The following is a 26,671-nucleotide window of genomic DNA, read 5'->3' as shown; positions in this document are numbered from 1 at the left end:
AGGCAATCCACTCATCTCAGCCTCCCAAAGGCGGGGGATTACAGGCTGAGCCACCGAGCCTGGCTATTTTTAGCTTTTTATTTTATTTTATTTTAAAGATGTGGGGTACAATTCAGGGTTAAGTATACAAATAATCATTATGCATGTATCCTTGTTGATGAGGTGTGTTCCCCCACCCCCATCCCAACCCTGGGCAGATTCCCACTACTGCCACTCCTTTTCTTATGGTATTACGATAATTGTTCAAGGTCTGCTTATAAGTGAGAACATGTGATACTCAGTTCTTTGTTTCTGTGATAGGTCATTCAGCATTATAGATTCTAAGTCCATCCAGGTTGCTGTAAAGTTCATAATTCTGTCTGTCTTTATGGCTGCATAATATTCTGCCATGTACCATATTTTTCTTTAATCTGGTCCTCTTTCTATGGGCAGCACGGTTGGTTCCATGTTTTTGCTATTGTGAACAGTGCTGCAATAAATATATGTGTGCAGGTATCTTTTTCATAGAATGATTTGAGCTCTTCCGGGTATATTCCCAGTAGGGGGATTGTGGGGTCGAAGGGAATGTTGATTTTTAGATTTTTTAGGAGTCGCCAAACTGTTTTCCATAGAGGTTGTTTTAGTTTACACTCCCACCAACAGTGTAGAAGTGTTCCCTTTTTGCCGCACCCTCACTAGCATCTGTTGTTTTTTTAAGTCATTGATGATAGCCATCCTGACTGGAGTTAGGTGGTATCTCAGTGTGGTTTTAATTTGCATTTCTTTGATGACTTGTAAGACTAAACATTTTTTCCTGTATCTATTGGCTGCTCTTACATCTTCTTTTGAGAAGTGTTTATTTATATCTTTTGCTCACTTTGTAATGGGATTTTTTTTGTGTTTTTCTTTTCAGCACGTTTGATTTCCTTATGTATCCTAGATGTTAGGCCTTTGTCAGACATACAGTTGGCAAATATTTTTTCCCAGTCTGTGGGCTGTCTCCTTGCTCTCTTGATGGTTTCTTTGACTTTGCAGAAGCTTGACAAGGTCCCACTTGTCTATCTTCTCTTATGGCATGGGCACTTTGGGGTTTTGATCAGGAATTGCTTGCCAGTTCCAATGTCCATAAGGATGTCTCCTGAATTTTCTAAACTTCTTGTAGTTTGAGGTTTTACATTTAGGTCTTTGATCCATTTAGAGTTGATTTTTGTGTATGGTGATAGGTTTTGTTTTAATCTTTTGCATGTGGTCAGCCAGTTTTCCCAACACCATCTACTGAATAGGTTCTCCTCTCCCCAGTGATTGGTGATGGAGGCTTTGTTGAAGATGAGTTGGTTGAAAAATTGAGGTTTTGCTTCTGGAATCTCTGTCCTGTTCCATTCTGGAATCTCTATCCTGTTCTGCCAGGCTGTTTTGAATATTGTAGCTTTATAATAAAGTTTAAAGTCTGGTAGTGTGATACTTCCCACTTTGTTTTTTTTTTTTTTGCTGAGGATTGTTTTGGCTATTCATGGTTGTTGATGTTTCCATATGAATTCCGGTATTGTCATTTCCAGGTCTTAGAATAATGCTGCTGTTAATTTAATAGATATTGCATTAAATCTGTAGATTGCCTTGGATAGAATGGACATCTTAACAATGTTGATTCTTCCATCCATGGGCATGGATTATTTTTCCATTTGTTTGTGTCATCTTTGATTTCTTTGAGCAGTGTTTTGTAGTTTTTGTTGTAAATGTCTTTCATATCTCTGATTAGGAAAATGCCAAGGTATTTCATTTTTGTGTGTGTGTGGCTATTGTGAATGGGATTATGCTTTTTATTTGGATTTCTGTTTATTATTGGTGTATAGAAATGTGACTGTCTTTTGCACATTTATTTTATACCTTGAAACTTTGCCAAAATCCTTTTTCAGTATAAGGAGATTTTTGACAGATTCTCTTGGGTTTTCAAGGTATAGAATCATGTCATCTGCAAAGAGGGATAACTTGAATTTCTCTTTTCCTATTTGGATACCACTAATCTCCTTCTCTTGTCTGATTGCTCTAGCTAGGACTTTAAATACTATGTTGAAAAGGAGGAGTGAGAGTGGGCCTCCTTGTCTTGTTCTGTTTCAGGGAAATGTTTCCGATTTCTGTCTGTTTAGCAGTATGTTGGCTGTGGGTTTCTTGTAGATGGCTCTTACTATTTTGTGGTATGTTCCATCTATGCCTAGATGTCCAAGGGTTTTTATCAAGAAGGGGTGCTGGATTTTATCAAAAGCTTTTTCTGCGTCTAATGATATAATCATGTGGGTTTTGTCTTTATATCTGTTGATGTATTTAATTGTGTTTTGGGGCTTGTGGATGTTGAACCAGCCTTGCATCCCAGGGATAAAGCGTACTTGGTCATGGTAGATGATTAGAGCTAATTCTTAAGAAGATAGGGTATCAGCTACAGATTTCCTTGCAGGCTTGGTGCAAAAATAAGGGGACACCACTGATTCATGGTGAACATTGCCAGTGTTTAATTTATTGTTGTAGAATGATGTCCAGTTCTTGATAAAAACACTCAAGGTGTTCAGACATTGCCCTTGTCATTCCTTCTGGCAGTGTGTGACCAGTGGCTTTTGTAATTTCTCTTGGCATTCTTCTTGGAGATGTGATTCATTTTTCTATGTACATGTCAATTTTCTCACATTATATTATTGTGTAATTGCTGATTTTCTCTGCAAATTTTGTGCATAGATAGCCAAGGAGCAATTTTACAGTTTGGTGTTTTCTTGTATAGTGTTTAAGTCTGAATCTAGCTGTTTGCAAATCTTTTTGTGTCTGATTAACCTTATCTAAAAATTCATGACCCAAACCAAGTCTGCTAAATTATATCTCTGATGTTGTTTTATTTTTATTTCTTCTTTAGTTTTAAGACAATTAGTGATGAGCATAATAAAATAACAAAATGATGCATTTTGATATCAAATATATTTAATAATCAGTAAACTTTCGTGTGTAAGCCAAAGTTTGTACTTACAAACATTACACCATACAGTTTTCCCTTTGTTTAATTCTAAACACAAACACCTTCAGTGGTTTCACAGAACAACTTGACTTCCTCTTTTCCTATTTGAATACCCATGATCTCTTTTCTCTTGTCTGACTACTATAGCTAGGACTTCCAAAACTGTGTTGAAAAGAAGGGGTGCTGAATTTTATCAAAAGCTTTTTCTGAGTCTAATGATATAATCATGTGGATTTTGTTTTTACATCTGTTGGTGTATTGAATTACATTTATGGTCTTGCGAATGTTAAACCAGCCCTGCATCCCTTGGGATGAAGCTTACTTGATCATGGTGGATGATTTTTGAGATGTGTTGTTAGATCTAGTTTGCTAGGATTTTGTTGAGAATTGTAGCATCTATGTTCATCAAGGATATTGGTCTGTAGTTCTCTTTCTTTGTTGCATCTTTACCTGGTTTGGGTATCAATGTGATGTTAGCTTCATAAAGTGATTTGGGGAGAGTTCCATCTTTCTCAATCGTCTGGAATACTTTCAATAGGATTGGTATCAGTTCCTCTTTGTATGTTTTGTAGAATTCTGCTGGAAAGCCATCTGGTCTGGGGCTTTTTTTGTAGGTAGTTTTCTTATGACAGTCAGTTTCCTGGATTGTTACTGGTCTATTTAGGGTCTTGATTTCTTCTTGTTTCAACCTGGGGAGGTTGTATGATGTCAGAAAGTCCTCCATTTCCTTTAGTTTTTTGAGTTTGGTTCCATACAAGAGTACATAGTAGTCTCTGATAATCTGTTGAATTTCTTCGGGGTCAGTTGAGACTTGATCTTTTGCATTTCTGATTGTGTTTATTTGGACTTTTTCTTTCTTTTTCTTGGTCAGTCTAGTTAAGGGTCCATCAAGCTTATTTATCCTTTCAAAGAACTAGTTTTTTATTTTGTTGATTTTTTTGTATTTTTGTCTTCTGTGTCCTGAATTTGGAATTTTATTTTGGTGATCTGGATTCTTCTGCTGAAGTTAGGGTTTTGGTGGTCTTGCTTTTCCAGCTCCCTTAGGTGACTTGTTAAGCTGTTAACTTGTGATCTTTCTGTTTACTTCATGTATGTTTATAGAGATATGTATTCTCCTCTTAGTATTGCTTTCATGGCATCCTAGAGGGTTTGGTAAGCTGTTTCTCTGTTTTTATTTGTTTCCAGATTTCTTTTAATCTCTATTTTGATTTCCATGTTGACCCAGGAGTTGTTTAGCATCATACTGTTTAGTGTCCATCTCTTTGTGGGTTCTGGGGGAACTTTGTTGGTGTTGATATTTATTTTTATTTCACCACAGTCTACAAAGGTTCATGGCAGTATTTCAATCTTATGGAATTTGTTTGTGCTTGATTTATGGCCAGGGATGTGGTTGATCTTAGAGCATGTTGCTTGTGATGATGAGTAGAACTGTTTATTCCATGATGCTAGTTGGAGTGTTCTTTTTTTTTTTTTTTTTTGAGTTGGAGTCTCACTCTGTCACCCAGACTGGAGTGCAGTGGCCACTCCCAGCCACCGCAGCCTCAACCTGCTGGGCTCTAGTGATCCTTCCGCCTTAGCCTTCCAAGTAGCTGGAATTACAGGCACGTGCTACCACACCTGGCTAATTTTATTGATTGTAGAGATGAGGTCTCACCAAGTTGCCCAGGTGGGTCTCGAAGGTTGGTGTGTTCTGTAGATAATCAGTTAAGTCCATTTGGTCAAGCATCACGTTGAGGTTCTGGTTCTCTTTATTGACTTTTTGTCTTGGTGTTCTGTATGCAGTTGTGAGTAGGGTATTTAAGTCCCCAACTATGATAGTGTTAGAGTCAGTATCTTTCTTAAGTTTACCTAGAAGCTGCTTTATGAAAGTTGGTGCTCCTATGTTAGGTGCATGTATGTTTAAGATGAATATTTCTTGTTGATGGATGGAAACTTTTTTCATTATATAACGACCTTCTGTATCTTTTTAAGTTTTTGATAGCTTAAAGGGTATTTCGTCTGATACTAAGATCGTGACTCCTGCTTTCTTTTGTGTTCCATTTGCCTGAAAGTTTGTTTCTCATCGTCTGACTTTGAGTCTGTTAGTGTCCTTTCTGGTGAGAAGAGTCTCTTGGAGACAATATATTGTTGCCTGATGACATTTTATCCATTTTACCATTCTAAATCTTTTCAGTGGTGCATTTAGTCCATTCATATTCAGGCTAATTATTGAGTTTATCCCTGTCATGAGGTTCTTATAGAATTTGTTGTTGTTACAGAGTTTGTTATAGAGTTTGTTTGTTGTCTCTCTTTTGATATTTGGGTTGATTCATTTGTGTTTTAAATATCTTTCCATTCTTGGGAAGGGCATTGTCGTTCTTTTTTTTTCCTTACTTCTGTGTTTAATACTTTCTTAAGTGTTTCTTGTAGAGCCGCTCTGGAGGCAGCATAAGCTCTTAGGGTTTGAATGTCTGTGAAGGATTTTAATTCTCCATCACTGATGAAGCTTAACTTGGCTAGGTAGATAATTCTTGCTTGAAATTGTTTATCTTTGAGAACTTTGAAGATTGGGCTTCAAGCTCTCCTAGGCCGAAGTGTTTCTGTAGATAAGTCTGCTGCTATTCTAATTGGTCTTCCTCCATAGGTAGTCTGGCCTTTTTCTCTTGCTGCCTTTAGGATGTTTTCTTTTATATGTACTTTTTGTAGGTGAATTACTATGTGGCTAGGAGTCGGTCTTCTCATTTGTTGTCTTGCAGTGGTTCTCTGAATCACTTGTGCTTGAATGGTTGTATCACTGATGAGATGTGGGAAGTTTTCATGGAATGTTTGTTCCAGGGTAGTCTCATTCTCTCTATCTGCCTCAGGAATGCCAATTAATCTTAGGTTTGGCTTCCTGAAATAATTGCTCATCTCTTGGAGTTTTTGTTCTGTCTTTTTAAGCTTCTTTTCTCTGTTTTTAACATGTTGGGTTAGTTCCATGTTTTGGTCCTCGAGCTCTGAGATTCTTCCTTCTGATTGTTTAATTCTGCTTTACATGCTTATCAGTTTGTTATTTATTTTATTCACTGTGCTCTTTACTGCTGTTATCTAACTTTTCAATACCTTCATTCTTTCCTTTTGTCTCTCGGTTCTATTTAGTCTCTCTATTAATGTCTTGATATCTCGGTTTGTGATTTGAGACCAGTCATTCTGGGGGCTCTTCATTGTTTGCATTCCAAAGTATGTATTTTCAGTGACTGACCTCCCAGGGGTCTGTGTGAGTCCCATATTCTTCCTTTGGTTTTTCTTCATTTGTGTAGGTTTCCACCTCCTTTTTAAGTCTCTTCTTTAATTCTATTGTTCAGGGATGGTGGGGTAGCTTTTACTTCTGTTTGCTCAATCTCCTATTCTTCCTTATGTGGTTCCTCTGGCTTTGTTTGGTTCTGGAGCTGGACTGTGGGTAGGGGGCTGTACGTTTTGCAGTTTTGAGATTTAATTGAGGGGGAAGCTGTGATTAAGAAATTATCTGCAGACCCCTGTATCTGTGACTAGTGCGTGGGCCCCGTGGAACCCACTTCCCACTGCCTTACAATCTGTCCATGCAGTGTGAGTATGGATTTGCCCCCTGAAAGCAAATGAAGTTGGAAAAAGGATGGAGGGGGATGAGAGGAAAGTGGAGAGAGAGAAGAGGGAAAGCCAACCGCTTGCTGCCTGTCAAGCCCAACACTCAGATCTGCCATGTCTGTGTCTGATCCAGCATGTGGGAGGGGTGTCTGTCTTCTGAGTTTGATGAGATTACCTCTTGGTCCAAGTTGGGTGGACCTGGGCGGGACAATGTGGGTCTCTGCCTGCTCCGGGAACAGAGAAAATGGCTCCAGTTGGTGTTTCCTCACCAGTGGTGGGGCTCCTCTCCCACTCTCCCCAGTCTTCCCTCTCCACTGATCCCAGGCTCATAGTGCTCTGCTGACACAAGTGATGGTGTGGGCTGGATGCCAGATGATGAAGATTGGCTGCTTTCCGCTGCCTCAGGAGAGCCCAAGAACAGTAGATGGTCCTGCACACCAGTGACTCCAATCTCAGGGCGGTGGGGGTTGCAGCCACCTCCAGAGGAGAGCCCCGAGTGCATGAACCTGAGTCTCCCCTCAGATGGACTTTCACTCACCCACCAGCACACACCCGTTCATACAGAGAGTCTTTATGGACACTCGCTCTTGCGGAGACTTTCACAGTCCGACCTGTTCCGTTGCCATCTTGCTGATTAGTGGAATGGAAGAATTTCAATTTCAACATCTTATGAAAAAATCTAAATTGATATAGCTAAGAAATTGACATTCACGTAGCATCAATAGGAATACCAAGCTTGCCGGGCTCAGTGGCTAAGCCTGTAATCCCAGGACTTTGGGAGGCAGAGGTGAGTGAATTGCCTGAGCCCGCAGGTTTGAGACCAGCCCAGGCAACTTGGTGAGACCTTGTCTCTATAATAAGTAAAAAAAAAAAAAATTAACTGAGCATGGTAGCATACACCTGTAGTTCTGGCTACTTGGAAGGCTGAGGCGGAAGGAAGAGCCTAGCAGGTTGACGCTTGGGTGACTGTGAGCATGCCAGCATGCCACTGCACTCCATCCTGGGCAACAGAGTGAGACTCTACCCCCTCACCCCCCCAAAAAAACAAAAACAAAAAAAAGAATACCAAACTTTATCTGTACGATGACCACTTAATGTACTTAACCCTGAATTGTACCCCACATCTTCAAAAGGAAAAAGAAAAAAATTGACATGTCAAACTAGATTACTTTGTCATTCTCTCCATTTCCAATTTATAAAGTCCATTGTTACACAGATAATTGTGGGGGTTTTTTAAAGATTGTTTGGAAATACTCAGTTAAGACTTTCTGTTTTCTTCCATCTTTGTTACTTAACCTGTATTTGGGATCTATGCTTAGTAGTCAGAGATTCAAAACTATTGTCAAATGGAACAGAGATTAGAACACTAAGTGTACTATAGAAGTTAAAAGAAAACATCTTTCTTAATTATGCTAATTGTTGTGTATTGTCCTGTCAGCTTGCCCTTATTAGTAGATATAATGAGCAGTACATGAGAATTCAAGAGCAGAACGTTTTATACTGATGTCAGTGAAAGCATCATTTTAGTTCTAAAAACCTCAGCCAAGCGATCACTTGCAATACCAACATTTTTTAGTGTAAGCTCCATAGGAGGACTGTATTCCCTATTGAGATTTATAGTGGATTTTTTTTTTTCATTTACAAGTAACGTATACCTAGCTCTCAGATTTTGGGTTCTAACAACATTCTCAATTAAAAGGAACTGTAGAGGTCCTTGGAAAAATAGCTAATTCTAGAACTGGAGTAGAAAATATACAAGATGAGCCTAGAGCATCTTGTAGTATCAAAATGTAAGGAAAGGCTTTATATATGCACACACACTGATGTAGATTGGTGTGCAGAGGGACATAAAGCCAACTGAAGGGGCTTCCAGTGGCTAAGCTGAAACAGTTTGAGTAACAAAATAAAGTAGTATGGTTTACAACTAGAAGAGTAAACTAATAAATAGCCAGGCCTGGTGGCTTATACCTATGATTCCAACACTTTGTGAGGCCAAGGCAGGAGGGTTGCTTGAGCCCAGGGGTTTGAAATCAGCATAGACAACATAGTGAGACCTCATCTCTACAAAACAAAAATAAATTAACCAGTGTGGTGGTACTTTCTTTAGTCTCAGCTACGCAGGAGGCTGAGGTGTGAGGATCACCTGAACCCAGGAGTTCTAGGCTGTGGTAAGCTATGATTATGCCACTGCACTCCAGCCTGGGTGACAGAGTGAGACCCCAACTCAATAAATAAGTAAATAAATATCCCCAAGCCCACAAGTTTGGGAAGACTGAATTGACAGTAATTGGAGTCATGGGAATGAATGAGTGGCCTAAGAAAATAAGAAAGCCAGCTGGGCTCTGTGGCTCAGCCTGTAATCCCACGCCTTTGGGAGGCTGAGGTGAGTGGATTGCCTGAGCCTGCAGGTTCGAGACCCGCCTGGGCAACTTGGCGAGACCTCATCTCTACATTAAATCAAAAATTAGCCAGGCATGGTAGCGCATGCCTGTAGTTCTAGCTACTTGGAAGGCTTAGGTGGAAGCATTGCCGGAGCCCAGCAGGTCAAGGCTGCGGTGGCCGGGAGCGGCCACTGCACTCCAGTCTGGGCGGCAGAGTAAGACTCCAACTCAAAAAAAAATAAAATAAAATAAGAAAATAAGGAAGCTAAGGACAGAGCCTTTAGGAACACCAGCAGAGACTGAGGAGGAATAGCCCAGGGCTAGGACAGCTACAGGAATGTGTGCTCAGGTTCACAGGAAGAGACCTCTTCAAGGAGATAAAGGCCAACAGAGTCCAGAGCTCTGAAATGGCCCAGGAAGACAAGGCTTAGTTCACAGTATCTAGTAGCCAGGAGGCTATTGGTAACTTTGGTGAGTTCCATTGCAGTGATACATGAGGGAAAGAACTGGGGTAATGAAGTATGAGGTTGTAGACAGAGTTTGGGTCAGAAATTGGACCATCTGATTTTACAATTAAAAAAGAGCAGTTACAGGTACATAGATGGGAGTAGTAATGATTTTGTGCGTGACATTGGAGAAGTAATGGTTTGGGAGTCATACTGAAAGTTGAAAAGGGCGCAGCCCCTCTTGTGACTTGAGAAGGTAGGAAAGAAAATCCAGAGAGGTCAAAGAGCTCACCACAGAAAGAGAGTTCAGAAGGGGACCTGGAAAGGTCAGAAGTGGGGAGAGCTATGCAGAACCTGCGGAGGAGAGTAAGCACACGTTCTTCCAGCGAAGCTTGCGCTTGGACAGTCAACAGAGGCCATGGAGATGGGCTGTGCAGGGAGTTTGGTTGGCCACAGACCCCGTTGGCAGGCAACTTGGGAAGAGATCATTGTGGCCTTTTGTCCACCTCCTTCCTCTCTGCTCACCTCACCCTAACATTTATCCTGTGCCTTTCATGGATCTCTGTGCCATCCTAGGCCCCAGGGATTCTGCAGTGAACAAAACAAAGTCTCCACTTTGGTGGAGGGGAGAGAATAAGTAAACACTGTGCTGTTGGGCAGTGACACACAGTGAGGAAAAATAAGGCAGAATAAGGGGCTGGAAATAGGGTGCCAGAAAGTCGGTTCAAGGAGGGCCTTTCCGCTGAGGATTTTAGACAAGGCCTTGGCAGGAGCAGGTAAGCGAGTCGGGTGCGGTCACGGGAGAAGCGGGACAGGCTCTGGCGAGGGTGACCTTGTTACGCCAAAGAATGTCGAGTGACTGGCACAGAAGAAGGAGGCAAGGAGAAGGGAGACCCCACAGAAGTGGGGGCTGGAAGCCAGGAGTCCTGTTTTGGACAGACTGTATTTGGGGCGACTGTCCTTTTGCTGACGGTATTTAAGTTTGACTCTTGTTCACTCTAGTCATCTAATATAAATCAGAATGATAAAACAGAATCAGAATGATGAAACCTACCTTGCTATGTATATTTTAAAATAACATACATAAATGCTGCATCTAACACTTGTGTATAGTGACATGTAGTTACTCATTAGTCATTATTCATGTGTAGACATTACCACGTGTGCTTCATGAAATCATAAAGGGCTGGAGAATGTTAGTAAGCTGTTATTTACATTCCTTTTTGCCTCTTTTGGTTGTCATGGTTAACCTGCCCGGTTTTCAACTTTTAGAATATAACTAAGTACTTAATCATGCATCATTCAGAAGTTGCCATTTTCCTGTGCTACCTGACATTTTAATTTTCCTTCTAGCCAAATAAATATGTTTTCACCTCTCAACATTTCATTTTTTTTCAGATTTACATCTAGTATGCCCCTCACCCTCTTACCCTCTTTGTGCCCCTTCTTAAGAATTATAGTTCCTCCATGTAGCCTATTAGATGGGCCCTGACTGGTTATTCCATTTTACACTGCTGTTGTTGCAGATGACACTTTTTATAGTATATCACATAGAAATGTTTGTGTATGTAGTATAGTTTTGTATGCTTGTCTGTGTGTCTTTGTCCTAACAATGGCCTTGTAATGCTGATGACATTTGATAAATGGTAGTGATATGTTGAATAAAGGAACAAAAGAAAGGATTATCCTTAGGGATTATCCCTATCCTTAGGGAAGCTGGGTAATTGAAGTGTGTTGTTAATATGCTGAGGTATTGGTAAACTATTCTGTGTCTGTGGTTGTTTTTAATCAGTCAGTAAAAAACTAACTGTGGACTGTTAGGTGCAGTCCAGCAAACATTTCCACCTAACCCTTCTGGGGGAAGTCCATTCAGTAGGACCATCAAGATTGCTTCTGATTTAAAAGTTTGGGTCCCTGGTTTCCATGTTCATATATATCATTTCCTTTTATTTTCTTCTTTTTTTTTTTTTTTCCTGAGTCAGAGTCTTACTCTTTGCCCAGGCTGGAGTGCAGTGGCACACTCATGGCTCCAACAGCCTTGACCTACTGTGTTCAGAGGATTCAGCCTTTCAAGTAGCTGGAACCACAGGCACACGCCACCACACCCAGCTAGTTTTTTTGATTTATTGTAGAGACAAGGTCTCACCAAGTTGCCCAGACTGGTCTCGAACCCCTGGGTTCAGGCAATCCTCTCTCTTTGACCTTCCAAAATGCTGGGATTATAGGCGTGAGCCCTTGTGTCCAACTCCTTTAACTTTCAATATCTGCTGAATTATGCAATTTTAGAAAGCGAGAGGTATTGTTGCATGAAATCTCTAGACTGTGAAAACTGAGGTTCATAGAGAAAGACTACAGAGAAGTTTAAAGCATTTTATTATTTTTCTCCCCACTTCTCAGTTTTTCCAGCACTGCTCAATGCTATGTGGGTCTAAGATCACCATGAGGGAAGACAGGATAGCTGAAAAATTAGTGATAGGAACGAAAACAGCACTTTGAGTGGTATCTTGCTTGAGAAGCATTTTCACATTCACCAGAAGTGGGGCTTTTAAAGAAGACTTCTTTTTCATACAAGATAAGTTTGGAGGCTACATTTGTACAACAATGATCATGTAACAGTTACCATAAAAGTATTTTGTCCAGGTTGACCTGGGTCCTGGAGTATGAGAAAAAAATGTACTGTAACATTAGTGACAGCTAAAGAGCTGGAGAATTTTTTTTTCCTTGAGAAAATTGCATATGCCAAAGTACCTAATTTGTCCAGGAGAAGAGAATGGGAAACCCTGCTAGCAAAAACGGAATAAGCTTTACTAGTAGCAGTTTTTTTTTTTTATTGTTTATGTATCCTTTTTTGTTGTATAATTAAGGGCAAAATGGCCTTTGTTTATATTTTGAAGAATTTTTCTACTTTCTTTCTAGAAACTAATTCTGAAGCAAGCCCTTATTATTGTGCTGCAGTGGTGTTTCAGTCACAACTTCAGTGTTCGACTGTATGCTTTAGTTGCTCTTAAGAAAATCTGGAACATGTGTAAGACGTTGCATGTTGAAGAATTTGATGCCTTGGCGCCGATTATCGAATCCAGTCTCCATCAAGTGGAAAGCATGCACGGAGCAGGGTAAGGAGCCCTGTCCGCTTCTTTCTTCCGGCAGAGCCACAGAGAAGGGAAGGTGCCCGTGCCGCGCCATTCTCTCATCATCCCTCTGACCTGGTCTGGCTGTGCTGGCACACTGAAGGCTTGGACCGGGCCAAGTGCAAGCAGCTCACTCTTTGGTGAAAAGTTTAATTACAGTTTTAATTGTCAGCTTCATCTTGATCTTTTATTTATTTTTATTAAGGTAAAATAGTCACAGCTGTTCCATTTTTAGTTATATAGTTGAGTGGCAATAAATCTATTTATATCTTTTTCTTCCCTTCATCTCCTATTCCTTCCCTTCTTCCCAGCCTCTGGGAAGACCTTTTATCGCTCCTTTATCTTCGGTCCTTTGTTTTGCAAATAATCTTTCCATGCTTTTGATGTTTCCCGTCGATATAGCTAAATGTCTTCCTCCTCTGTTGTGAAAGGACTGCTGAGCAGCAGCAGGATCTGACTTTAAAGCCACGTTCTTGCCGGCTCGCTGTACTAGCTAAAGCTGAAGACTTGTCTTTTTTTTCTGAGAGAACTCTTCTGACTTCCCAAACAAAATGTCACACACAAGTTTAGTCTCGAGCAAGTAAAAGGCTGCCGCTGTACAGAGTGAGGTGGAGAGAAGGGTGCGTGTCCCAGGGCTTTGTGACGCCCCCTCGTGTTCTAACGTCTCTCTCCTTTTCCCCACACCTAACCCAGCAGAGGAGGAGGCTACATTGTGCCTCTTATTACCTGAGCTTGTTTCCTCATCTTTGAGGTGTTACTGCTTTGCTTTCCTCGCCATCATCATCTTTGTTATTACCACTGTTCAGGAACGCTGGGATTCTTACAAATTTCAGAGACCAAGGCAGTTTCAGTCAGGCAGGGTTTTTCTCTGGAAGTTGAAAAAAGCACCCACCAATTTATATACACAAACAGAAGGTTGGAAGCAAGATGTTAGGCAAGTGAAATGACATTTGGAAAACCAGTAACATGTAGGGGTCATTGTCGTGACCATCAAGTTAGCACATGGTACAAATAAGACTGTTTATGAGCTGGTATATAGCTTCACCTGGAGTTGGGGACAAGGGTATCTCCCTGGCCACAAGCTACCTTATAACCCTTCCATCTCCACTGACTTTTTGATACATTTGCTGAAAAGAGGCATTTGGGCGTTAAGTGAGTAAGGGAAGCTTTAGGGGCTCGGGATAAAGATATTCAGCTCAACAGATTTAAGTACTAAAATCCATGAGATAGAAGAGGGGGAAGGGAACAGAAGGAGAAAAGAGTTGGGTGGGGACATGGTTGTGGATGAGAAACAAAAGAGCAAGGGAAGGGGTGGAGCACCTGGGAGTTGTGCTCTGCTGGCTGTACTGGAAAACTACCTCCTGGTGCTGGGCCCCACAAAGATTAGTCATCACAGTGTTACCTAAATGCCAGGATTTTGGTCAGGTCCTGTTGCTCACCACACAGAATGCTGGTGGCTGAGACAAGTATTGCCAGGGAAGGAGGCTTTTTATTTGGGTGATACCTACCAAAGCAGAACAGGAGAGCATCTCAGAGCCATTTCCCCAGCCAGTTGAAATTGGGGGTTTACACAGTGTGGGAAGGAATGTAAAACAGCAGTTAGAGAGAGGTAAGGAAGCAGTCATGTTGAATGAGGGGTCTGGCTTCTCATTGTCGGGGTATGGTGTCCTGGTGAGGTCCGGGTCCTCACGTGAGGGTTGGTTTCCTAAGAAAGCAACTCAGATATGGCATAAGTAAGTTCCAAGTTTTAAGATTGGGAGGGTGAATTTCTATGTTCATTAAATATATATAAATATGTAAACACATATAATAGTATAAATATTTAATAATCATAGAGAAAACTAGAAACTGACAGACAAATGCCTACCTGCATGCCAAGTTATGGCAATTCCCTCAAACTTCTTTCACTAAGGAAAGGCATGTATATTAATTATATTTATATAATTTCTGTTTATTAAATATATAAATACATATATTTTATATAATTATATTTATATATAATTATATATATCAATTCTGTGAGGAAATTGGGCTAGTTTCAAAAATTAGTAATTCACTCTAGCATTACCTGGGAACCCTAACTTTCTAGGTGTCATCAGGCAACTAGAATTCTTGATCTTTTTTTTTTTTTTTTTTTTTGAGTTGGAGTCTCACTCTGTTGCCCAAACTGGAGTGCAGTGGCTCCCGTCCACCGCAGCCTCAACCTGCTGGGATCCAGCGATCCTTCCGCCTCAGCCTTCTGAGTAGCCGGAATTACACCACGCCCGGCTCATTTTGATTTATTATAGAGATGAGGTCTTGCCTGCCCAGGCGGGTCACGATTCTTGATCTTTTTAAGTGATCTTAAATGTCTCATTTCTCCTTGCTGTATGAGTATATATTTATTTATCATTTCTTATGTCTGGTGAATGCTGGCTAAGTTTATTTACACGTGTAGATTTGGACATATTTCTCAGGATCATATTTGCAACTCAGATATGGCATAAGTAAGTTCCAAGTTTTAAGATTGGGAGGGTCATGTTGAATGAGGGGTCTAAGCACAAGGTACAAAAGTTGTTCCTAACCATATTTTAATATATAATTCAATGAATTCATATTGATAGTTAATAGAACACTCTCTCTGCATGGTGTACTTCTTATATTTGATGGTTAGAGGTAAGTAACCAGGAAACATAGGGTATAGCTAATTCATAGACTTTTTAGCCTTTTCTTAGTGGAATGAAGTTTGAGGGAATTGCTGTAACTTGACATGCATATAGGCATTTGTCTGTCAGTTTTTAGTTTTCTCTATGATTATTAAATCATGATTGATTAGTTGGTGTTGGGATGTTTTAGCTGGTTGTTGATTCTAAGTTTCTTGGTTGCTGTGTTTTGGTTTCTAAAAACAACTGGCTCCACTCATATTTTTTATGAAGCAATAAAACATCCTTCTAAGAAATAACTTGTTCTTTTTGAAATCCTATTACCAAGTAGGAGATACAACCAGTCAACAAGGCACTCTGGGCATTAAGCCATCTCTGTTCTCTGAATACATAGCTCTTTAGAATCAGCTTGTGCAGGCATGAGGGTAAGTCTGAGGGGTCATCGGTAGGCCAGGGATGAAGGCTCTGTCCTCACGTAGCTTATGGTCAAGTCAGGATAGACATCAGGTAATCATACTAAAGAAGTTTTCAAATAAATCATAGAAGAGTAAAGTCTGTGATGAGAAAATACAGACTGTTCAATCTGGGCAGTTTAGGGGAGGCAAAGCCTAAGGATGAATAGGAATTCGGCAAATGAAGAGTAGAGGAAAGAGATTTCTGGGCAGAAGAAATCTTGCTTGTGAATGCAGAGGCAGGAATGTGCTGGGATTGCTCAGAGCACTGGAAGAAGGCTGGTCTGGACTAGGGGGGAGCAGAGCAGCAACTGGACAAAGGACAGGGCCAGGCCTGGGTTTACAGTGAGTGAATTGGGAAGTCAGTGAAGAGATAAACTTGAGAATGTCATCATCCAGTTTGATTTTGCATTTTTAAAGTGTGAAATGCACATCAGAGAAAATGAGAGGAAATTTTGATTTAGAGTAGTATGAAACTAGCAGAGGAACAGAGAAATAAACAGGGTTGAGGTAAGATAAGAGCCTAAAGTACTTACTGGATTTAGCAAGAGACATTTCAGTAGTACAGTTCATGGGGACAAAAACAGAAAATTAATGGGTCCAAAAGTGGATAGGATGATACGTTAACATTTGTCACACCAGAGAGGTAGGTTCATTGGTGTCTCGTATTATTTTCTTTACTTGAGTATTTGGAATATTTAAAATGTTTCATGTCTTTAATTTTTTTTTTTTAAATGAGCTTTGAGGAAGGTGAGACAGCTAACTTATGCAGAAAATTCTCTCAAAGCGTAGTTTTAAGTACAATAGCTAATACACGCTGTCACAAGAGGGCTTCTATTTTATTTTTGGTAAGATTTGTTGTTTTTAAGTAGTATCCATGGTTAGGAAGTTGAAGAGTGCAGAAAGCCATCAAATATAAATGAGACAGCCTCCTTCCCTCTCTCCTTCCTCCCTTCCCCCACCAAAGGTGAAACCTCAGTAAGTTGGTTTTTCTTTTAACAGCTACCTAATATTCCATATGGCCTACGCGTCCACTACTGATGGACACTTTGGTAAGGTTTTGTTTTGTTTTTTAAGATTAGGCATGAAAACTTTTGAATAGGCTGAAGGAAAGTATAGAGAAGAAGGGAAGATGCAGAAGAGGGAGAGAGCAAAATCCCAGGGAATAGGATCTGTTGGGGGGTATTGCCTTCAAAGAGCAACTTTTGAAAGTGAAGGGGAGAGGACAGGTGGGTGAGAAGGTGGCAGGAAGACGAAAGATCTCTTGTCTGAGTCTTCTGATTCTTGGACCTGTGATGTGTGAGACCTGGCTATCTGTGGATAGTGAGGCGGGGGTGGGGGGAATGAACTCTGGGGAGTGGAGACGATACATTGGGGAATGATTGTGCTAGAAAGATATCTTGAAATGAGTACTTAGTTTTTGGGGTGACGATCGTGAATTTAAACTGAAATCTGCCAGTTGTGTCGTATAATTTTTATCCTTATCTTTTTTGTCTTTTAAAACTTGACAACACATGTGTTAAAAATTTAAACCCTGCTCATATTAAATTTGTTAGAAAGTAGGTACAGTTTGGCTAAATGTTGTGAGTCTTCGGAGTAGAAAAAGTGACTTATGTTATGGTTTCCCTCCTGGGAAAAGATAGCTCACTGCCAGAGAGAGACTGCAGGGTTCCAGCTCAGTTGTTTTTTCTTATTACTGTCAGGTGACAACCATCTTTCACCCCTACGATGTTTGAACTCTGGCCTGAAGTTACTTATACTCTTTACACTCTACTAGATGAATGCCTGTACTTACAGCTCAGAGACCTGGGTTTTTACTCTTGTTGCCTCACTGGTTTTTGCATGACTTTGAAAGAGTTATTTAATTTCTCTGTTCATCTGTGCATTCCATTTCAAAAATGTAAAATTTAGTGTCAGTGTTTTAAGTATGTGTTGATCTTGGAGATATGTGAGTATAAATCTTGGGATAAAATTCACAAAATGTTCCATTTCTTCTAAGTTCTGCAGTACCTCTTTAAGACATCCAGTTGATTATTTTTTCCCCCCTCACTGGAGTTGTTTCACTTGTCTGTGCCTCATACCATATTTTTAATCCTTAGGAATGCCAAGAAGAATTGGCAGCGCATCCAAGAGCATTTCTTTTTTGCAACATTTCATCCACTTAAGGATTATTGTTTAGAGGTGAGCAGAGAATATCATTTGTAAATTCTCTACTGTAGCTTTAATCCTGTGCTTCCTTTTTGCTTTTGTTGAAGGGTAATGATTAGGGAAAACTTTTTTTCTTACTTAGAAACATCACCTTGATATTTTAAAGTTCTAAGATTAATTTTGTCACTTTATGCAGATGACTTGCTTGTATTTCACTCTTAAGCAGTGAAAATTGGCTAGTCATTTTCACTTTCTATTTCTCAGGCAGTGTCTGGCTTGTAAACAATGGAAGGGAGTATTTAACTCTAAACAGAAATCTATTCTGACATTAAAAGGAAATGAGTGAGAACATTTGTGCAGGTGAGATTTTATTGTACTGAAGCCCATTGTTGATGAAAGAACAAAAAGATGTACTCTTTTGATAATGGCATTTTTTAAGGTTCTGGTAATGAAAATTGTATAACAAATGGTATACCACCTCACTGATTATGACAGAATGTACTTATATGATTGTAAGAACCATAGATTTGCTTATTATTATTAATATGTAAATGAATTCAATATGTAAATTATTATTTTAATAATTCAATCTAACTTTCCTTTGCTTATGGTGTATTACTTTCTCCCTTTTTCAACTATAATTATAATGTGCTGTGCTTAAATTTAAAACTTTTGACTTAGGACTTTTCCTCTAAAGAATTTACAAGTGTTGGTAACTTAAGCTGCTGTGCATAAGCATTTTTTTGATGGGTTGTTAAACTGGCCTTTAAAAATATAGATCTATATATTTTGAGATCAGCATCATAGAATGTTAATGTGTATTTTCTGCTGCTTCACTGCAAATATTATTTAGGATTTTTCAAATATTTTAACATGCTCTGCTCTGTGTTCTTTAGCACCCAGAATGTTTTGTCTGACATATTTCCGCAGGATTCCTTTAATAACTAGTGTTAAGTCAACTTTTTTCTATTCAGTTCTCCAGCAGGAGTAAGTCCTTTGCTTCCCTCCTTTCTTCATCCCTGCCTTTGACTGCTTCATTCTCATATATTTTATGTTTTACCCTTCATTAATTATATGAATCACAACTATGTATGTAAATAAAATAATGGGAGTTAATGGTTCACAAGAATGTGTCTCTTTATATATTGGGAGCTGTACTTTGTGCCCACTTAACAGACATTTAGTTGCAGTCCTTAAATTCACAAATATGGCTAGCATGAAGAAAACCACATTCATTCTTAAACCTTTCATGAAGATGTGTGCATTGTTGCTAGGTTTATTACTCCATTGTTAAACTGCCTGTTCCTTGGGCGTCTACCTCTTAGGCACCTTTCACTGTCGATCACTTTCTGGTTCTTTTAGTGGCAAGGAAAGGAAAGGAGGGTCGCACTGTGCAGTCACAAAACACTTCCGTGTGCTGTTCTCGTCTGATCTCATCCTCGTTTTGCAAATGAGGATGTTGAAGCCAAGAAAGGCTGAGTGGCTTGCCCGGCGCCATACAGCTGATTATATAGACAAAAGCCAGAACTCGGGTTCTGGATTATCTAACGGTGACAAGAGTAAAAGACTTGTCGTGAAAAGAGCTTGAACTTGATCATTTGTGGAGGTGCTTGGTTGTCAGCAAATTGCATTTATGCAGACATTGTCCATCACTAGAACCCATTAATTCTAAAACATTGTGTTTTTATTAAGAGCAACTGGTTTATTACATATAGTTAGAAAGATCAGAGTCAAAGATCTGCCTGCTCTCAGGGATTTCCTAAGTTAATCCCCTAATTTCTTAGAGAAGAGGAGAAACATATATAGACAGTTGCTATAAGATATAAATAAAAATATGTAATTTGATGAGATATGATAGCTTGGGAGAATATATCATTAATAATTAAGTTGTACTTGTTATATATTTCTTTGTTTTTTTTTCAGGGAAAAAACTTAAATTTTATAATTCTCTTTTCAGACCATATTTTACATCCTTCCACGCCTCTCTGGCCTCATTGAAGATGAATGGATCACCATTGGTAAATTTTCCAGATTCACTGACATTCCTTTAGATGCGGGATTTCAGTGGTATCTTTCTCAAACTCAGCTAAGTGAACTAAAACCAGGTGACTGGTCTCAGCAGGACATAGGTAAAGAAAATTTTCATTTTACTCTTTTCCCCTTATCTACTTGACTAGACTTTTTGATTTATATTACTTAGGACAGGTAGTTGATAATGCCACTTTCATTGATGTGGGGAACTTTGCCTCTCTACTTAGAGAAAAGACTGAAAAAATGTGATAAAACTTTGACTAGCACTTTTAGTTAAAAGTTAGCTTTGTCATTAAAAAAAAAAAAAAGCCAAAGAGAGCCTGATTTACTTTATGTAAAGGTAGTGGCTTTCTCTTTTTCTTTTTTCTTTCTGATTTTTTTTTTTTTTTTTTGAGATAGAGTTTCACTCTGTCACTCATACTGGAGTGCAGTGACACAATCATGGCTCACCGCAGCCTCAGACTTCTGGGCTCAAGTGATCTGCTCCTCATTGAAACTTCTTTTAGGACATCAGGGGTTTTCTTGCCTTTTCCTTTACAAATTCTAAATGGATGCTATTCTCCTCTCTTGCCCACCTTTCTGTAGCACGTGTTTGCTAGTCTCCTGCAGTCCTGATTTTCCTCTAACTCTGACGCTTCTCACTCTTCTATGAGTTCCCTCACTTGTCCCTTACATTGCAGTTCTCTAAACTTTTAATGTATTCAACTTGTTAAACATGCAGATTCCATGTCCCACCTTTAGATTTTAACTTAGTATCTCGGAAGGACAGTCTGGGAAAATACAGTGTTTATCAAGCACTTTAGATGGTTCACTGGTACATTTTACTGACATACAGACTTACATTTATTTACTCATTCAACAAAGATTGATCAGTTACCTCCTATGTGCTAGGATAAGACCAAGTCTCTGCCCTCATGGAGCTCATAGTCTAACAGAGGAGACAACCATAAACAAATACCTAATACAGTGTCAGGTAGTAAAAAGCACTATGAAAAAACAAAGCGGGGTAAAGAGAGAGTGACAGAGGGTTAGAAAGATCTTTCTAAGGAGCTGACAGCAGAGCCTCCATGAAAATGAGTGCAAGGCCAGCCAAGGTCTTTCTGGGGAGTTTTCCTGGACAAGGGACAGCAAAGGTGAAGCTTCTGGGACAAGCTGGTGACAAGAGGCATTTCCTCAGTGTGCTGATGGAGACGAGGGGGAGGCGGAAGAGGTGTGACATATGTAGACAACTGTTGAGTTCTGCCATAAAGCAGAACAGAGAAATGAGTGTTACCTGGATGGTGGAAAACCTAAAGGGAAAGAGGTCTTTCTGTTTGTTTCGTTTTACATGTTTTTTGTAAAGAGGGGCATGTTGCAGTAGGGCTTTTATGCTAGGGTATACTATCAGTATCCCTGCAAATGTTGTCACTGACCTGGTCTTCTTGCTCTGTATGCTCTTCCTGAACACCTTATTAATGTCCACAGCTTGAAACACCACCTCTGTAACTGTCACTTTCAAATCTTTCTCTCTTGCCAATCCTCTTTCCTGAGCCAGCTGGACCATTTGCACCCAAATATTACATAAGCTCTTTAAACTCAACACATCCAAACTGAATTTACCTTTTTCCCCAAACTTGCCTCCTCTGTATACCCTCTCTGTTAGTAGTGTCCCTCAGTCATTGTAGAAGTCATTCTTCTCCTGTTTCCTCTCTTGCTACACCCGTTACCCAGGGGTCTTGGTGATTTTGCCTCCCCAGATTGGACTCTTCGTCCTCCACTTTTATCCCTCTTGCACTGACTTAGTTGAGACTGTCGTCTTTACCTGGACTAGTGCAAAAGCCTCTCAGTGATGTTATAGCCCCATTGTAGCCGCCACATTGCTTTTTTTTTCTTATTCGGGGAGTAGTATATGCTCAGGTTAGTTACACAGGTATATTGGGTGATGGCGAGGTTTGGGCTTCTGTGGAACCCAACGCCCAAATAGTGAATGTTGTGCCTAACAGGTAGTTTTTCAGTTCTTGGCCTCTTCTCACCCTCTTCCTTTAGTGCTCCCCAGTGTCTCTGCTCATCTTTATGTCCATGTGCGTTGTTTAGCTCTCACTTATAAGTGAGAACACATGGTATTTGGTTTTCTGTTTCTGCATTAATTTGCTTAGGATAATAGCCTCCAGCTGCAAAGGACATGATTTTGTTCTCTTTTATGACTGCCACATCGCTTTCTTTTTTTTGAGTTAGAGTCTCACTCTGTCGCCCAGACTTCTGCCACTGCAGCCTCGACCCGCTGGGCTCCAGCGATCCTTCTGCCTCAGCCTTCCGAGTAGCCGGAACGACAGATGCGCGATACCACGCCCGGCTCATTTTCTTGATTTATTGTAGAGATGAGGTCTTGCCAAGTTGCCCAGGGGGGTCTCGAACCCGTGAGCTCAGGCCATCCACTCACCTCGGCCTCCCAAAGCGCGGGATTACGGGCTGAGCCACCGAGCCCGGCTTGCCACATCGCTTTTAAGAAAGATTTCTCTAAAGAAACAGCAGCAACACTGTTATTCCCCTTCTTAAAACCCTTTCCTGGCTCCTATATGTGGAATAAGCTCTTGATCGTTATATGCAAAGAATATAATCAGGTCCGAGCCATCTCGCCCCTCTCCGTTGCAGGCTGGGAGCTGAAGCCAAAGGACCTGCTCCTGCCTTCGTCGTTTTCCTTCCACATCCCTTGCAGATGCACTTACTGTACCTGCTGTTGTATCAACCATGACTTTCCTCCCTTGAGCCTTCCTGGGCCTTACCCTTGCCCGCCACCCTGACCTTGATAATGCCTTCTGCGTGAGCACGCCCTCACTACTGTACTGTGTTCGAGTTATTGGCATCCCTGGTGTGTTATATAACTATGACTATATCCCTAGTTATGTTCTCTCCCTAGTAAATGAAATGCTCCTTGAATGCTCAGTGATCAGTTTGGAATAAGACAGAATCGAAGAAGAGCTCTGGAAGTAGAGTCTCAGTACTGTATTACAAAGATGAAACCATTATAGTTCGTAGGTTAATAACATTTGCGTACTTATCAATTTAGTCGAGATAATTGCTTGTAGAATATCCTTCATTTTAGAAAAACTCCCCAAGTACTTGTAAAATTATTAAAGGTGGATATTTTATTTATATTTTTCAGGAATATAATAGTAACAAAAAAATTCTAATCTGATATACTATGTTAGTAGGATACACCAGTAATTTACGTACCTCTAAGAAAAAAATGTTATCAAACTATAATATGCTATTTATTGTAAGGTGCTTCTCAATTTCAGATATGCTAAAATGTGAAAAAATGTGTATATTACATTATTGGTTAGTAGAGCTGAATTAAAAAACAAAATTATTAAAAATGGTATTGTGTTTGAATCTAAATAAAGTTCTTTAGTTAATGCATAATTAAATCTCATTCTAAACTATCATTTTAAACTTTAAAAAACATATAAATGTATAAATAAATATATAAATTTATATTATTTTTTTTCACTTCATAGATTCTAACTTAATCGAAGCAGAGAGTCAATCAGAGTGGAACGATGTTCAGAAAAAGATTATTCCATGGAAAAATAATGTTCCAGATTTAGACCTGGAGCTCATGTTTCAGGATCGTGCTGCCAAACTTGGAAAGTCAATTAGTAGACTAATTGTAGTAGCCTCACTTATTGATAAGCCAACCAATTTAGGAGGTAAAATTGGAGTTTTCTGGGAGCTTGCTTAATATCTTTTAGTCTTAAAAGCTTTTAATCAATCAACTGCCATGAGAGTTTCAAAGGAATGTATGGGACATAATGAGCCTAGCATTATGGTGGAAACAATCTTAATGATGTCAGGTCGTTCTGTGTAGGTCTCTGCAGGACTTGTGAGGTATTTGGGGCCTCGGTACTTGCAGTTGGCAATCTTCAGTGTGTCAGCGACAAACAGTTTCAGCACCTTAGTGTCTCAGCAGAACAATGGCTTCCTTTAGTGGAGGTAGGTGGAAAGTAATGTATTATTAAAGTTTTCATTTGCAAAAATATTTTGCAGTGTTTTGTCTTCATGTGGTCTTCCTTTTCTAGTAATTTATAGTAGTGCAGCTTTTACTAGTTTAATAATAATACTTTAAAGCTTTAAAGTAAAATACAGCCCACTTCTATTCCCTTATTTTATATTTTACATTATTGTATTTTTCTAAATTATCAATAATGTAGAATTTTTTTTCAGTAAAATGTGTCGTGTTACCTCTTATCCTTGATTTAGGAATAATTCCTATAAATAATTCCTCCTATGTAATGTTGGAGGAATCCTTTTTTATAGTGTATAATTCTGTCCTTTTCCTTTTAAAAAAGACTTTTAATAAGTTTTATAAGTTTTAACTCTCATTTTGCTTCAAGCAAGGCTATAACTGAATAATTTAATAATCTGTTTTTGTAAATGAATATTTAGGTAAAACCACCTCAGCTAATTGATTATTTGCAACAGAAAAAAACAGAAGGTTATACCATCATTGGAGTGGAACAAACTGTTAAAAGTTTAGACCTAACCCAGTATTGCTTTCCTGAGAAATCGCTACTCTTGCTGGGGTAAGAAAATTATCTTGTCAATAGTGTATACTCTGCTTCCCATCCATAAGATGTTACGTTTCTGTTTTACACTTTACCTAGACTGCTGATCTTATACCCACACTTTTCTTTTGACTTGTAATGTTTATAGGAAGCTCCCCGCTAGTTTTCTTTTTTATTTCATTTGTCTGGGGTGATTAGGTAAACACAGAATCGACCCATAAATCTTTTTGTTACACTCTCATTTATTTTTTGGTACCACAAACCAAACTTCATTTGTTAATCTGTCTTTGAGTAACATTCAGAATATCTAAGAGAAAAACTGTTTAAAACTAACCTTCCTTTCCCAATTTTTCTTCATCAGAAATGAACGTGAAGGAATTCCAGCAAATCTGATCCAGCAGTTGGATGTGTGTGTGGAAATTCCTCAACAGGGTATTATCCGGTCGCTGAATGTTCACGTGAGTGGAGCTCTCCTGATTTGGGAATATACCAGACAACAGCTTCTCAGGCATGGAGATACCAAGTCATGAAGTCTGTGCCTTATCTCAGATGAATCATCGGTGCTATTGAAACTTCTTTTTTTTTTTTTTAACTGTTTGGACTAATAGATTCTGAAATTTATTGGGATAATTTATATTTCTTCTTTCTTGCAATTTAATGCCAAAACATTTTCATGTGCCTTAAATATGTTACTCTTATCTTTTTTCTTTAATAAACACTTTTAGTTAAATTGTATTGGCTTCTTTAATAAAATATTTTAAGCAATTAAAAATGGAACTAACTGTATTTTTACAAGATAATTTCTTTTGTAGAAATTAGTATGGTCAGAAATGTGGACTGTGATAACAGTAAGGCAGAATTATAGCAGCGAACATCAATGACTACCCATGCCCCTCTGTCATAAGAAACGAGAGGATGAGGTAAAGGTTCTGAGTGAGGAGTTACGAGGTTCTGCTTACTGCTTTGCATCTACTCATTCCTTCTCAGGAAACATGCTCGGCATAAGCTCAGCCAGCTTCTTTGTAAGGCTCATAGTGCTCAAGTCATAGGCTTTAACTGATTTTTTTGCCATGAGTGGTGCAAAGTTAGAGACAACCAGGTCTACGCACGCTTGTCTTTCCACTGTGTCAGACTTTTATTGATGCTACCTTAATCATAAAAGCTACCTGCTACATGGTGTTCCCAAGGAAGCAGTTCTCCTTAGTACTGCCTGTTCACTCAGGCTTAAGCCACTCTGTAAGATAGTCAATAATTGCAAGGCATACGTAATAGTATAACCAATATATAAATGTTATAGAAGCAAGTGAAGTAACATTTAACATTCAGAGAAAAGGGATAGGAAAAAGGGTTAATGAACCAGTCCAGGGGAAAGTGAGATGAGAAGTCTTCTTGGGCCTGCAAGGACAGCACAGCAGGCATCTTACAAAGGTCTTTTGATGTGGGCCTGGGTGGGGCAGGGCCTCCGTGGCACTTGCCGGGTACTTGCCACTGTGGTAGCAAGATCGCCGCTGGGAAAGACGGCTGTAACAAGTTGTTGAAATCCTGACTTTTATGGCCACGGTGTCCTCCAATGGGGACTGACGGTGGAAAAGCATATGCTTGGTATGGCCTTATCTGGTTGGATGCGGCACAACATCTGGTTCTTGTTGACATGAAGCCATTCAAAAGGTAAAATGGAGTCTTTCTAAGATGAAGTTACCTATGTCAAGGGTACTCTATACATTAGATGTTTATGAAATTTTTTCACAAACCACCTTTGCTCAGAGAGATCAAATAGTGGTTAGAATGGTCTGTGTTCTGACAGACTCAAAGGAGTGGAATTAATTCTGTATATCATTATCAATATATAACCTGTGAGTGTTGATGTACTGTTTGTGTTCTTGATTTTTTTTATATTTAGATTACTCATTATTTAATGTTAACTATTTCTCACTGTTACCCAGACTGGAGTGCAGTGGCTGCTCCCAGCCACCGCAGCCTAGACCTGCTGGGCTCTGGCAATCCTTCAGCCTCAGCCTTCCAAGTAGCTGAAGTTACAGGCGTGCACTATGATGCCCGGCTAATTTTTGATTTATTGTAGAGACAAGGTCTCGCCAAGTTGCCCGGGTGGGTTTCGAACCCTCGAGCTCCCAAAGCGCTGGGATTACAGGCTGAGCCACCAAGCCCGGCCTGCTGTTTTTTTTTTCCAAACAAATTTTATTAGAGAAAGAAGAGAGAACAGAGTTGGTAGCATGGGCAAGAGAAACTGCCTTTTTTGCTATTAATATTTAAATTTGAAACGCCAGCCAGGCTTGGTGGCTCAGCCTGTAATCCCACGCCTTTGGGAGCCTGAGGTGAGTGGAT

At 39.6% G+C, this 26,671-nt stretch overlaps 1 protein-coding gene across 2 annotated transcripts in view; it reads left to right on the top strand.

Moving 5' to 3' along the window:
- Positions 1-25,100, top strand: part of TARBP1 (TAR (HIV-1) RNA binding protein 1) — an 85,996-nt gene extending 60,896 nt beyond the window's left edge. For both annotated transcript variants that reach the window (XM_021710621.1, XM_021710622.1), the window contains 7 exons: positions 12,300-12,496; positions 17,705-17,786; positions 19,711-19,882; positions 23,282-23,473; positions 23,632-23,756; positions 24,210-24,346; positions 24,690-25,100. In XM_021710621.1, the coding sequence (XP_021566296.1) occupies positions 12,300-12,496; positions 17,705-17,786; positions 19,711-19,882; positions 23,282-23,473; positions 23,632-23,756; positions 24,210-24,346; positions 24,690-24,858 (1,074 nt within the window). In that variant the 3' untranslated portion in view covers positions 24,859-25,100. The remainder of the gene's footprint in view (positions 1-12,299; positions 12,497-17,704; positions 17,787-19,710; positions 19,883-23,281; positions 23,474-23,631; positions 23,757-24,209; positions 24,347-24,689) is intronic.
- The last annotated feature ends 1,571 nt before the right edge of the window (positions 25,101-26,671 follow it).

The sequence above is a fragment of the Carlito syrichta genome, unplaced genomic scaffold (assembly GCF_000164805.1).
Source record: "Carlito syrichta isolate Samal-C Ts95f unplaced genomic scaffold, Tarsius_syrichta-2.0.1 Scaffold294983, whole genome shotgun sequence".
Lineage (NCBI taxonomy): Eukaryota > Metazoa > Chordata > Mammalia > Primates > Tarsiidae > Carlito > Carlito syrichta.
Note: the sequence above shows the minus strand (reverse complement) of the source record. Positions and strands in the feature narration are given on the sequence as shown.